The 14,179-nt window shown below is 36.8% G+C and overlaps 1 protein-coding gene across 1 annotated transcript in view; it reads left to right on the forward strand.

Moving 5' to 3' along the window:
- Nucleotides 1-6,566: 6,566 nt before the first annotated feature.
- The window catches only part of LOC114660809 (pantothenate kinase 3), an 84,059-nt gene continuing 76,446 nt past the window's right edge, over nucleotides 6,567-14,179 (forward strand). The window contains exon 1 of the mRNA XM_028813720.2: nucleotides 6,567-7,032. Within this exon, the coding sequence (XP_028669553.1) occupies nucleotides 7,005-7,032 (28 nt within the window). The 5' untranslated portion in view covers nucleotides 6,567-7,004. The remainder of the gene's footprint in view (nucleotides 7,033-14,179) is intronic.

Consider the following 14,179-nt stretch of genomic DNA (forward strand, 5'->3'; position numbering starts at 1 on the left):
CTTGGTGTGTGGGTGTGTTTGTGTGTGTCCTGCGGTGGGTTGGCACCCTGCCCAGGATTGGTTCCTGCCTTGTGCCCTGTTTTGGCTGGGATTGGCTCCAGCAGACCCTCGTGACCCTGTGTTCGGATTCAGCGGGTTGGAAAATGGATGGATGGATTCATGAGTGAGTGACTGAATGAGATAGTCAGTCAACTTTGTATTTTATATATTGTCACACATGTGCGCAAAGGTGACAGCTAAAGGGCTCTAGGAACTGTAATTATAAAGACTCACCAGGGGTTGGGGCTGTGTTTTAATGCCTTTCATTTTTCCCCACTGCAGATAGGATGATTGACAGCTATGAATTCACTGACATCACTTCCCATGCCCGCCCACCTGGACCCACCCCTTCCTGTCCAGAGGGCTGAAAAACAAAAGCTCTGCATTTTCACTAGTTCCATATTGAGCTGAAGTCTGAAAAGACCTTTTCTCATTTGTTTTTTTTTTTCTTGCAAACCTAATATATGGGGTACCATGTTGGACCCAAAACCTTTTCATTTGTTGTGTCATTCTCTTGCAATGTATATAAAGAAGGAAATGCAGTTACACTTATTTTCAATAGGTTATGTTATATTTTCTTTTCATCTTTTAGCAAAATGGAGTAAAAATGAATTTTATACATTCTTTTATAATTGGCAATATTTATTTTATGAACAAACATTGTTTTCCAATTGTTTTAACAACAAAATACTGTTTTTGGTAAAGCATGCGGTTTTATTCTAAAAATTGTATTCTGTTTTGAATGTTAAATATTTCTGATATACTGTATAGACTATTTTATATATTTTCAAAAAATGAAATAATTTGCCAATCTTTCAAATATTCTACTTCCTCCACTATAATCTTTCACCGGTACACAGGAAATGTTGTCTTATGTGTAAACAAATGTCATCTTCTCCTTTCAGAAAGAGGAAGGTACAGAAAGCAAAAAAGAAAGTGAGAATTAAGTGGGTTAAGCAAATGTAGTAATGAGGTTAAAGTTAAACCTACCTGTTTTTTAATGTTATACAAATGTTTTCTAAAGACCATTACAATTTTTGCAAGCAGTATTTTAGTAATTATCATTTAACCTATTTAAATATGTAATTAAAACATGCTCATGTAAAAAATATCATGCACTTAATGTATTTCTTTTAACACGTTTTTCCTAGGTAAAATAATACTTACACACTCCAGCACTATTAGTACACTATGTATCAGTAATTGGTCATCTTTGTTTCTCATACATCAATATAATTATGAATCTAAAAAATCCATATTGGCCACGCACTAGTTGAGAGTCCTTTTTTAAGTAATATATAGCAGTATATATATCATTGTGCTTTGGTTATACGTAAGATGGCATGTGACACATCATCAACTGAAACATATGCAGCACTCTGCAATGGCAAACCCTAGTTAGATACAAAGCATGGTATTAAACATAGAATGTAATCATCAAATGACTACTAAAAAGAACAAAACCAATGAAATTAACACATTTTTAAAGAAATATCCATGGAAAAATGACCAATAAAATGATCAAATAAACCCACACCTCAGGTCACTGGGTAAGCTCTAGGACAATGACTCAAGGACATTCCTGAAGCTATTCTTGGCCCTGAAAGTGGTTTTAGTGATACCTCAGTAAGATTCCTGGCTATAGCTTAAGAGCTCCTTTCAGTCAGATCTCTAGTAATCTTGTAGACTATGGTTCAGTTAAAAAGAGTTTGACTGGTTTCAGGAAGATAGGTCATGAAAGTGAGATAAGGATGTGGAAGAAGAGAGGCTATGAGAGAGATCAAAAGAAACATGGTATTAGTATTAGTGATAAGGAAAGTAGGGAAGTTTTGATTTGAATACAACTTTTCTATAGCTTATGGCACATCAGACTGCAGTACCATAGGTTTATAGTGTGGTAGAACTGGGGTGTATCAATGCATATCAGAAGGACTTAAACAGCCACAACAAATGTTTGTGGTGATGAATGTTAGTGATCTGTGTTACAGGTGTGTATTTTTATAGATAAGAGTATGTTTAGGATTTGAGGGGTGTAAATAACTGTCTTCTTAGGGAGTCAAGGCTGAGGGGCTGTCAAAAATAGGGCACGTTAAAGCCCATTGAAGCATTAAATTAAATGAATTAAATTGTTGTTGTTGTAGGGGCATGCGGTTGAATAACCAAGTAGCCCCATGGTATTGATGGGGTAATTGGCTGGTCATGCATACATGTGCAGACGTGCTCAGTTCAGCTGGTTTCTTCTTTGGTGCTCTGGACATTGTGTACTACACCCAATGTGAGCAGGATAGACAGTCAGTCAGTCAGTCATTGTCCAACCCGCTATATCCTAACACAGGGTCACGGTGGTCTGTTGGAGCCAATCCCAGCCAACACAGGGCACAAGACAGGAAAAGCAAAAAAAAAAAAAAAAAGAAATAGGGAAGAGAGAGTGGGAGGTTAAAAGGAAAATAAGAGAAAGGACGTCTGCCAGGATTGTTGCAGAGCCAGTTCTGTGGAGAGGAGGCAAGCAGTTGGGGAAGATGCCACATATGGAGCAAGCAGACAGTGCTTACAGGGAAGGGTTGCTACTGCTGAGAACCTAGGGAGCAGGAGTGACCAACATGACATTGGGGGCACAGTCCAGTTAATGGTTTATACTGTATATGTTATGCTTATATATAATATGGTGTCAAAGATGAGACAAAAGAATCAGAAAAGGATTTTGGGACAGCTACCCAGATAATTTTTCCTGGCTGCAAATGAATTAAATCGAGAGTACATTTGTGTAGAGATACAAGTCCAAAACAGAAATGTGGTGATGAGGCAAAGATGGTGGTTTTAAAGCAGAGGATAGTAAGTGACGTCATCGGGGCCAGGACCGGAAATGATGTCATTAAGTCCGGAACCAGAAGTGATGTCATTGGACCTAGCACTGGAAATGACATCATCAGGACCAGGCAGAATTTCCCGTAATTAGCCTGCAGTGGAAAGAGAGAAAGGGTCAGTACACTCTGCCACCCCCTGGTCTGGCATGGATTTACCCTCATTCAGGCCCTTTAGCTTCCTTCCATGTGCACATGTGTGACAATGGTTTTTTTATAGATTTACACTGATTTTACCATTTGGATCATTTATTTATTTATTGAATATTAACCTCCACATACACTGTTCTTTTATTGGAATGTTTATTTATTTCAAAGACTGCACTGCATTTTTGAACAATGATTTGTTTGATTTTGTCTGAAAATAAAAAGCACTTTATATGTTTGCACCAATCTTGTCTTAGTCCATTATACTTAAACAGCCCTGAGAAACTATCATGGTGTGCATATATTATGGCACAAAAATACATAGATGAGAGTGTAGCATCTACAGAGTGAGTGTCTGTGACTTTAAGTGTGAAGCCGATGAGATGTATGATGTATTATGGAAGAGCATGTAAAATGGGACATAAATTACATCTGTTTTAGGCAAGGAGTCCCAGACGCTAAAGAATTCCAAAAGCACTTCCTAAAATGCTAACTAGAGGGGTTTATATCACCAAACACCAACTAGGTTGAGGAAAAGAATAGACTCTTCTTAAATAAAAGAGATCTATTTCACAAAATTCTCTGTGATAAAAAGTCAGCCCAGGAGAGCACAAAGGAGGCAATACAAGTCAAACAAAATTCCACCACAGAGAATAGAGAATAGTCAAAGAATAGTCAAAAAACAGAGTGAAGGTCATAATCCAAATAACCACAAATCCTACAAACTCACAAAAGCACAAGAACTAATCATACAATAGCACATTCAGAATGAATTGCCAGGAAATATGGGAGATCATCCAGATTAATAGAACACAGGGCAGTTCTTGGAGGTCACTGGCAGGTGGCTCTGCTCTTCGAGGGACCACCCAAAACCATATGGAACATAACACAGGCAGCTTACATACACACTGTAAATAAAATCAAAAACAAAGAATCATGAACATAAACAACATACATTAAATAATCAAAGATGAACAAAAAAGACATAAAACATTAATCTAGCCCTAGCCAGGGAAGGAACCCTGGCTGAGACATGACATTATTATTGATGTAAAATTAAAAGATGTACTGTATAACAGAGACAGCAGTTTTTTGAATGGTACAAATCTGTAATGATACAAAAAGGAAATATGTCTTGCATTAAGAAAGTGAGATGTTATGTGGCAGTGTACAGTACACTGACTAAATTCTTTAACTACATTGCAGTTTTCAATCTGTGCATTACATAATTAAATGTTAATGGCATTATTCAAACTAAAATGTCTTGTAGAAATACTAGTTTTGTGAATGTCATACTTTAAGTATGACATTCATTAAGTATTCAGTAGCAACATAAGTGGTGTGAGGAAAAGTTGAGTTGATTTGAGTCTTTCTATAAATCTTACAGTTGATAAGGCCTCATAAACAAACCTTGCTCAGGAGCTAAAAAACAAGTGTAGTGTCCCCAAACTAAGAATAATTATGCAGGTTTATGACTACAAAACTCCCATAACAAATTAGTAAAGGGCCGAAGGGGTTGTCAAGATCAATCCAAACACCAATGAACATTACAAGTTTTTTTTTATTTCTATAAGAACATAAGAAATTTGACAAACAAGAGGAGACCATTCAGTCTATTAAGCTTGTTTGTTTGAATAGTAGCTAAGCCTTTGAAATATCTAACACTTCTTAAATGTTGTGAAGGATTCTGTTTCAACTATTTGCCTCTATAGTTTGTTACAGATTCTGAAAACTCTTCAGTTATAAATGTATTTCCTCTTAATTTTCACTGGTGTCCACAAATATGTGATTCACTGTTAAGCTGAAAGAATTTTTCTGGATCTACTTTATCATTGGCTTTGAGAATTTTGAAGACCTCAATTAGATCCCCATGCAGTCTCCTCTGCTTGAGACTAAATAGGTTTAATTCTCTATGGTCTGTTGGACCAGACCACTGAGCCATGATGTTTGACAGTCTCATCTTGACATCAAAGGTGACTTGTGCGTTAATGGAATGTAACTGCTTATGATTAACAAATGCAGCTTCCTTCTAACTAGATGCCCTTATTGCAATATAAATGTAGTAAAATGCTCCAGTTACATGCTCCAACTTCCAACCCTAATTGACTACCAGAAGGTAGTGCACCCTAGTTTAAATAAATAATTAAAACTAAGGAAACACTATACTCTGAAGTTCACTGAAAACATCACTGAATCAGCTTCTGGTCAGCAAGACCCATCCTCTGTCTCAGTCAAAACATACAATGTAATAAGAACAGCATGCTAACTAATTCCAGAGAAGCACAGTGCCTCTTGTTATAAATGCTCCCTTTTTATGAAAAATATCTACATTAGCCATACCATATCTCAATGGTTTCAGCAGCGTGTTCATATGCAACCAAGGTGTCTAATTAAAAAGCAGGCCAAGGATTTCATTCACTAAAAAGCCTCGTCTGCAAAAGAATCATTCACCAAATGTTGACGGTCCATTCAAGAAAATTACTTACATATAGCAGATATGTACATGCTGTTTGCTGAGGTGATCTTGATATTCTAGCTGTTATCTTTGCCCAGTGTTGTCAGAATGCACAGAAGCTTGGAGGTTGGAAGTTTACAGACGGCAGCAAATCAAAGGTCCCAAGGTTTAGCAGGTCAATAGTTGTAGTGCTTGAGCTTCTGTGGGGTTCCCAAATGTTGGGGTGTGGTAACACACTTTTTATAATTTTAATATTGTTTTTGGTATAATAACCAGTCAGTGGGTAGTTGGAGATTCACCCTTTTTGTCAGAAATATTTTTAAACAAAGACCTTTCTCAACACTTCTCCTAGCAGAACAAAATGAAATACGTTTGCAAAAATTAAAAAAAAAAAGTATAATGAAAGGAAAAGGAAAAGTAATCAATGCAACATTATAGTAGTACTAATAACCATCACAAAGAAAATGAGCTGGTTATGTATATGAGTGCAAGGCACTTTAAATGGACATACCACTTTGACATATTGATTACTGATTGAACTTCACTGCTGCTTACAAGGGGCTGAACTAAACCCACAAGGTTTCCACTTTTCAAAATCTAAGCAAGTAATTTTACCTGCCTGTGCACACTTCAGCTGTAAATGATATTTGAATGGTGTTTCCCATAGAAGAGTGGTGTATAAAAGTAAAGGTTATTTGTTAGTCTAACTGATTCTCTGAGTAACTATGCTCTGTGTATGGAAAGGAAGTAAGCAAAAGATCATATCAAAGGTGAGAAACGGCAGCTGATGCTGTGCACCACGAAATGTATTGTCTTGACTTCAATTTTTACACACATCTCCCTCTCTGCTAATGTATGTATTTTTTTTAGTTCGAAAATTTGCTTTCTTTTTTAACTTCAGACACGGTTATTAGTATGACTTCAAATCCCATAGCCCAACGCGCTTTGTATTAGTTCATCTGAACACGTTTTACGTTCGCCAATGTATTCTGGGAGTTGTAGTTTACTATTAAGCGTTTTTCATTCTTCGGTGATTCCTCCAAACAACATTTACCAGAAGCCACATCGACATCAGTGGGTGGCTTGCAAGGAGCCTATAATAATAAACGGGCAGAGAGAGGGTTGCAGTATCAGCTGAGTGCCTTTGTCTGTTGTAGGGAAGCAGTGTTATTTTTCTTGTCAGATGTTAATCGTTTGCAACAATGCAGATAGTTCGCTGTAAACATTTAGGAAATGTGTGCCTTTGAAACGTGTTAATGCCAACGGCCATTTTATGTTATAGTTAAAGAGAACCTTTTGTTGTTCAGTGGTAATATAAAGGAAGGGCTGGCGTGTGCAGGCTGTTCAGCAGGTTCCGATTCAGTGCCATTTTCATAATCAAGCGCACCCTCACGCACTCACTGTATTCGGGGACTAGCGGCTTCTGCGGATGCTTCTGAACGCCTGCGTACGACTGCCAACCGGGACCGGGACCTACCTCGCCTCCTGTACGTTTCCAAGACATGAAAATCAAGGATGCCAAGAAGCCGTGTGAGTATGAACACGCTAATCAACGTCAACCTATTAATGTCGCGCGCGCAATGAATGGGGCAACGCGCCTTCGCTCGCGGGCTCCTGGCCCGCCACTACGCGAGCTTTTAGCGTTGCGATTCAAAGGTGCGTTTGGTGGCGGCGTGAACGTACCGAGGAGAGACATATATTTGTGTTTATTTCTATCCCACAGTTATTGAGTCACTGTAGATACACGTAGACACTTCTTCTCGGTGCACTTTCTCATACATTACACGTCATCAGTATAAATGAACCTTGCTCAAATTCCCTAAATTGCTTAATTGGCCCTTTTTTGTTGTTTTCGAAATATCAGTGGGTTTAGTTTAAGAATGACGTCAGTATTCAAGCGTCAGCGTCACTTCTTTACTTATAAATTATTCATGCAGCACCTGTTGATGATTTATTTAGTTTTTTTTTTTACTTTTTTTTTCCCAGAGCGGGTTGGCATAAATAAGTTATCTAAAGTAACACGATCATTACAAAGATTTATTCCCCTCCAGGTGAAGTTGCCTGCAGACTTCCTAAACATTTACAGTACAGTCATGCTTTTAAGGAGCTTGCATTAGTTTCCTAACATGCACATTTTAAATAAACATCTAGTTTAGAAATTTTGATAATGTGCTCAACCTGAAGGGTACCATATAAAGTAAAGTTTATCCAAGGTGAAGTGTATGTATGTATGTTAAAAAAAGCTTTTAAAGTAAATTAGACAATTGTGACTTTGCGGAGTGATGCAAACATCCTCTAACGTTTCATAAAATGTATGAATTGTAATGTATTGTTCGTACATAATGATTGACAATATATGCAATTCACCTCAGAAATTAGAATGCATAAAATATATTACAGTTGACCTATGAAGAAGCTTGTATTTAGATAGAATGTGTCATCAGATCGTTTATAAGTAATGGTATTCCACAAGATTTTTTTTTTTTTTTTTTTCGCGTTGAATGGATAATATATTTATCACCCTAGTGTATGTGTATGTGTGTGTGTGTATAATATATATACAGTACATATAAAATTAACACACAGTGCAATTATAATAGATAAATGGACTGGTGTGAATCATCTGAACCTGTATATGAATTATACATGTTATAATACTGGTTATATTGTACAGTTAAATCAATAGTGTTATTCTGTCCCACATATTTCACCTTTTGTTATGTAGATTTTAAAAGTTGTTTTTCTTGTCCTTTATCAGGAATTGAATGGTTTTATATTTTGTCTTGTCACTTTAAATTGTAACTAGAATTGCTCGGTAATGTAATGGTGAGATCTGAAAAAGGTGCTATATAAAACAAAAATGGTTAGTTGGGTCTAGGTAATACAGTTACAGTGTGTTGGTCCATTTGGAAATAGACTGCAGTGTTTAGTTTTGTGTAAAATAAAAACAAGACCAATCCATTCATTGAGCTGTGTAATAATGAAGTCCAAAGATCATCAACATTCCTTAATGTTGTTCTCAAACAATTAGGTTGTACAGAAACTCCTTCAAAGTTTGAGTGAAGAAACTATTGTGAATGCTCTTTAGACTGTACCTGTATATTTCATGGTGAAAGAAAATATTTCTAATTTAAAGTAGAGAAAAGCCAAGCAAAATGACACCTTTTATTGGCTAACTACAAAGATTACAATATGCAAGCTTTCGAGGCAACTCAGGCCCCTTCTTCAGGCAAGATGTAATCCTGAGTTGCCTCGAAAGCTTGCATATTGTAATCCTTGTAGTTAGCCAATAAAAGGTGTCATTTTGCTTGGCTTTTCTCTACATTCATAATGGCTAACACGGTACAACACCCTAGTACTAATTTAAAGTACAAATCCTTTTTGGCTTAATTTTTCAAGAAGTAGATGGCCTAGAGGGCAATTACTTGGGAAACGACTGTGCTACCCCTAGTTTATTGGAAGAAGGGGACCTTCTAAAAATCAAACTCTCCCTGCATAGGTCTCCCCCACTTAAATAACTGTAAAACAGGTGGGCTGATTTAGTACTACGCACAGTAGAACACAGTCATATAAAGGCAATGATCATAATCTTTAAAAGAAAACAAACAGTTTAACCACCTAATAATACATTTAGCCAATAACTATTAAAGTTTGACCATTAGCTTAGTGGTCTCATTAGCCTGGGCTGTTAGAACACTTCAGTCCTGACTCCACATGAGAAACACTGGATTGGTAAGTAATTGAAAGCACTTAGTGAAATATCAAAAAAAAAAAAAAAAAAAAACCAATAGTGTACAGTTTTTTAAAAAAAAAAAAGCAGTGTGAAAAAAATACACAGACCACATCAAATACCACACAAAGACATTTAAGATTTATCCAGTAGGACTTGACTACTAAAACAAACCCAGTGCAGCAATGTAACAAAAAGTTACCAGATAAATAACAAATAAGCAGTAGAAAAACCATAATTAGTCCTCTCTCTCAAAACATTTTTGAATAGAGTTCAAAAGCAAATGGATTGCCCAGTTTGCCAACTAGTAACAATGGAGAATTCTGCAGAGTTTAAATCCATTACCCTTAAGACCCTACTGTGGTGTTTTTTTAGTTTTAGGTTTTATTTAATTTTTGATTAGTTTTTTTTTTTTTTTTTTTTTTTTTTTTGCTTTTCCGGTTTTAGCTTTTCAGCAATTAAATTTTAGTTTTTGTCAGATTTTATTAGTCTTGTATTACGTACCAAAAATGTCCACACAGACATAGTTTTTGTCAAACTGTATATGATTCATGTTGTACCTCTCAACTTAATAATTTTCTCATAACAATGTGACAGTTCAAGACTTCTAGAATAATTGAAAAATGCAAGAATCAAATAAGTGTGCTGTGATGTCATTTGTTATATTTTTAACCTGCAACAACTTTAAACAAAACACTATTTCATTTCAAAAGTTTTTTTTTTTTTTAAGATTCCTTTTGGAAACAGTAAAATTGATGCACACATATACTCTCATATTTATTGTTCATGTTTTCTGATGGTGTCAGCTACCCATTTCAAAACTCAGGAAGTTTATTTTTTAAAGGGAATTCTTACTTATTTTTATTTTTTGAAATGCTGTTCTAGTGGCTACTTGAACTATGTTAACTCTTTTAGGGCTAATTTGTTTTTGTTTCTTTTCTCCCAAGCCTGAATATTTTTCCTAAAACTAAGCAATTGTTTAACATATCAAACCAGCAAAAAATATTTACTTTTGACGAATGTTACTGTCTTGCATGTTGCATGAGCCTGCATACTATGTGATTTCACATACTATGATTTCACATGCCTGTTGCACAGCATAGTCCTGCAAAGTATAATATTGCTCAAAGCAGCGAATTGCATGCATTGCCACGTTGCACTGCTTACAATATGTGTTGCATTGGTGCCTCCTTTTTAATTGTCTGTTGCTGCACTTTCTCACATATTTTTAGTGTGTACCATAGAGAGACAAGTCACCCGTTTGACATCGTGCCATGCCAATGCCACCAATTTTTCCGCCTGCATAAAAACCAGATTGTCGCCTCTTTTCATCATCAGCCTGTCTGGCTTCAACTGTGAAGGCCTGTGTTTCCTGTTCACTCTCACTATGCCACAAGCTCCAATTCCCCTGCTCTGTAGCTCCATAGACAATTCTGGGCATGTATAAAAATTGTCCATGTACACAACATGACCCAAATGTTCATAGCCCTGAAGCAGCTCCACCACAACCTGACTTGTCAAGGGACAGTTCTCTCTTTGAAAGAAATACTTTCCTGTATATGTAATTACTTTCAGGCAGAAAGCAGTGTTTGCTTCTGCCAGTACAAAATCCTTTACGCCATACTTTGTGGGCTTGTCTGACATGTATTGTCAGGGAAAAAAAAGGTGTCCCTTTTATTTTATCAGAGATTCATCCACAGACAAATCACGGCCAGGCTGATAAAATTGTTTATATGTTGGTTCCACAATGTCAAGCTGGGGTTGAACTTTATACATGGGGTTATAGCCTGGCTCACCCCTTGGGATTTGCTTCAGGTTATCACAGAAGTGAATAAAGCTTTGTAGCAGCACGTACCTATCACGTGGCATTATCTGTCCCAAGCCACCAGGGGACAAAGCACGTTTGGACCAGTGCTCCCTGAAGTTGTATCACCAATCTAGTCCCATCTCTGTTTGTAATGCCACAAAACCCTTCATCTCGTCTTTTGTTGTGGGTTTCCACTTTGAAAAATGAGAATGTGGTGCAAGCGCAGGCCGTGTTTAAAAAAATTTGCTCTGCATACCTGTTTGTTTTGTTTGACAGTAACTGAAAAGCAGCATCAGCAGAGAGCAGCCTGAAGTAGTCCAGCGGCTGGTAATCTGTCGTGTCCAACAGCAAGCCATGCTGTCTTGTGAAGTCCGGTAGCCAGTTTGGCTCCCACGGATCAATATCTGGGTGTTCCTCCCACACGAACCTTGCCGTAGGTGCGTTGGCTGCGCGATTGCGCTAAGCTGGCAGCTGATCAGCTGGGGCGGCATCGGCTGGTATCCGATCAGCTGATGCCAGTTCCTTACTCTCTTGCTCTATCTCCTGATCACTGTCAACAAAATCAGATTCTGAAAAATCTGAGTCCGATTCAGCGATAATGCGCAAAACATCGTCTGCTGAGTATTTTCTTTTCTGCACTCACTTCGCTCCCTTGTGAGATGTCTAGGCCATCTTGCCTTTGTTTACATTTCGTAACTCACGCACATGCAAGGATAAGATGCTGAGTCAATGAGTCTAACATTCCTCTGAGCAGAGTGGGAATGCCTGTGACGTAACAGTGAGTTTTGTCGCTATTTACAGCTGATTGTCGCCCTCAACCCCTCCTGTCGACAAAAGTCGACATCCGCCCTAAAAGAGTTAATAACGGTAATAGCAGAAATTGAGGTGAAAGTTTTTCCATGTTTGGGGGACTAAGACAGCATTTCTATAATATATAAAAACATTTTAGAGTCCCTTCCTTTTAAAGATCCCAGAGTACAGTGGGAAAAGGATCTCTTACTCAGCATTTCAGAAACAGGAAGGCAGCCACGCACAGAATTCACTCTAGCTCCATAGATGCAAAATATTAAATTCTTCAACTTGAAATCTTTTATCGAGCACATCTATCTCGTTTAAAATTGTCCAAAGTGTTTCCAGGGTAAGATCCAACCTGCGAACCTTGCAGTCGAGCTCTTGTTTCACTGGGCCACATGTTTTGGGCATGTACCATATTTAATATCATTCTGGACAAAATATTTTTTAAATGTCTATCAGACAGCCTTTGTGTCACAATCACTCCTAACCCATTAACAGCTGGGCTTAACGTGGAGAAGGACAAACAAACTGTAATTGACTTCGCTAATAGCACAAAGACTTGTCTTGCTCAACTGGAATCCTAACCTTCCTCTTTTAACTCGGTGGGTAACTGATGTTATATACTATTTGAAATTGGAGAAAATCAAACACAAACTCGGTGGATCTGTTCAAAACTTTTTAAAAACCTGGCAGGAACTAATCAATAACATTTTAGAATAAGAATAGAATATTTTGGGGGAGGGAATATTCCTTTCTCTCTCTTTACTACTCTCAACAGTTTTGCTCTGGCTGTTGGACTGCCTCTCTTTCACCATCATTGAAAACCTATGCAGTTATCACTGCAATTCTCCATTAAAATTGCCCAGACCATGGAACATCTGTTACAAAGTTGTAGTTACATACCCTGGTGTTTTTATTACATTTTGAATTTACAGCTACAATGTAACCATGTAAGTACACTTGTTTTTGGATAAGTGATAAATTGTTACATTGTAATTATATAAACTGTGGAATAACAATGACAACTGAGTAATTAACTATAACGTTACTTTTTATTACACAGTAAGTACAGAGTAGTAACTCATAGTTACACTGTACTTATACAGATAATTACATAGTAGTTACAGTGTAATTATGGACACTTAATGTAAGTTTTTCCATGTATATAATGCATTTCCACAAGTGTGTTATTTTCATTAAATACTGAAAATCTGTTCTAGCAACATCTCAGATTATTCCCTTATTAAGCAACATAGCTGTATCTTCCATAGTAACAGGTGGCTTGAAGTTTGGTGAAAGCTGCCTCTCGCTGTCACTGGGACCTCTGTGACTGATGGTCAGTTATAGCCAATTAAATGCACAGAATAAGTTGCTGACAAATGACGAGGCTTTGGGATTCACTCACATTTCTAGAGGGGAAAAACTGATTGATGGCTGAGCAATGAAATCCACAGATTCTGACTCTAGCCACGAGGGGTTCTGGCATATGCACACATCAGTACTCTTCTGTAAACAAATATTTAGACAGTATGGTTTAAAATAATATTTAATAAATACAGTATACTAGCAACTGCATCTTTGCACATATATTATGCATAGAGACTGGTGTGGTGAAAATCTAAATTGAAATTTCATAAAACTAGTTTTGGTTTAATTTTCTTTTAGTTTTCTGAAGCTTTTTTAATTTTAGTTTTAGTTAATAGCATTTTTTTTTAATTTTATTTTTTATTACTTTTTGAATACTTTTCTATCCAGTTATAAAATACAATGAGAAGTCAAGCAAAATGACACCTTTTATTGGCTAACTGTTAGGCCAGCGGTTCTCAAACTGTGGTAACTGAAGTAACAAGGGGGCGCGAATGTTGCCATATGTGGCGTAATTTCGCTATTCGTAGGAAAATTTTAATTTGTGTATCGGCAGCAAAAAATAACGGAATTTTATTTTATTAGGGTTTCAAAAAAACATTAGGGGGACATGATTAAAACTGTTATGAAAACTGTGGTCGCAAGTACTTAAAGGTTGAGAAACGCTGTGTTAGGCAATAAAAGGTGTCATTTTACTTGACTTCTCATTTCATCCATAACGGCTAACATGGTACAACACCCAACTACTACAATACAACTGAAAAAGTTAAAATATTTTAAACTCTGTTTATTTGTTCATTTAATGATGACTTATAATGCTTTGAGATAGCTGTCCTTTAGCCTAAATGTTACAAGGGTTTACTTGTATTTTATGTTGAATAGGTTTGAAGTATTAATCATTTCTTTGCAAGATTAATCAAGTTTAAATTTTATAACTCGGACAGATAGAAAACTATAAAGTATTTTTAAAATGTCTACAG

Source organism: Erpetoichthys calabaricus, chromosome 11 (assembly GCF_900747795.2).
Source record: "Erpetoichthys calabaricus chromosome 11, fErpCal1.3, whole genome shotgun sequence".
NCBI classification, from domain to species: Eukaryota; Metazoa; Chordata; class Cladistia; order Polypteriformes; family Polypteridae; genus Erpetoichthys; species Erpetoichthys calabaricus.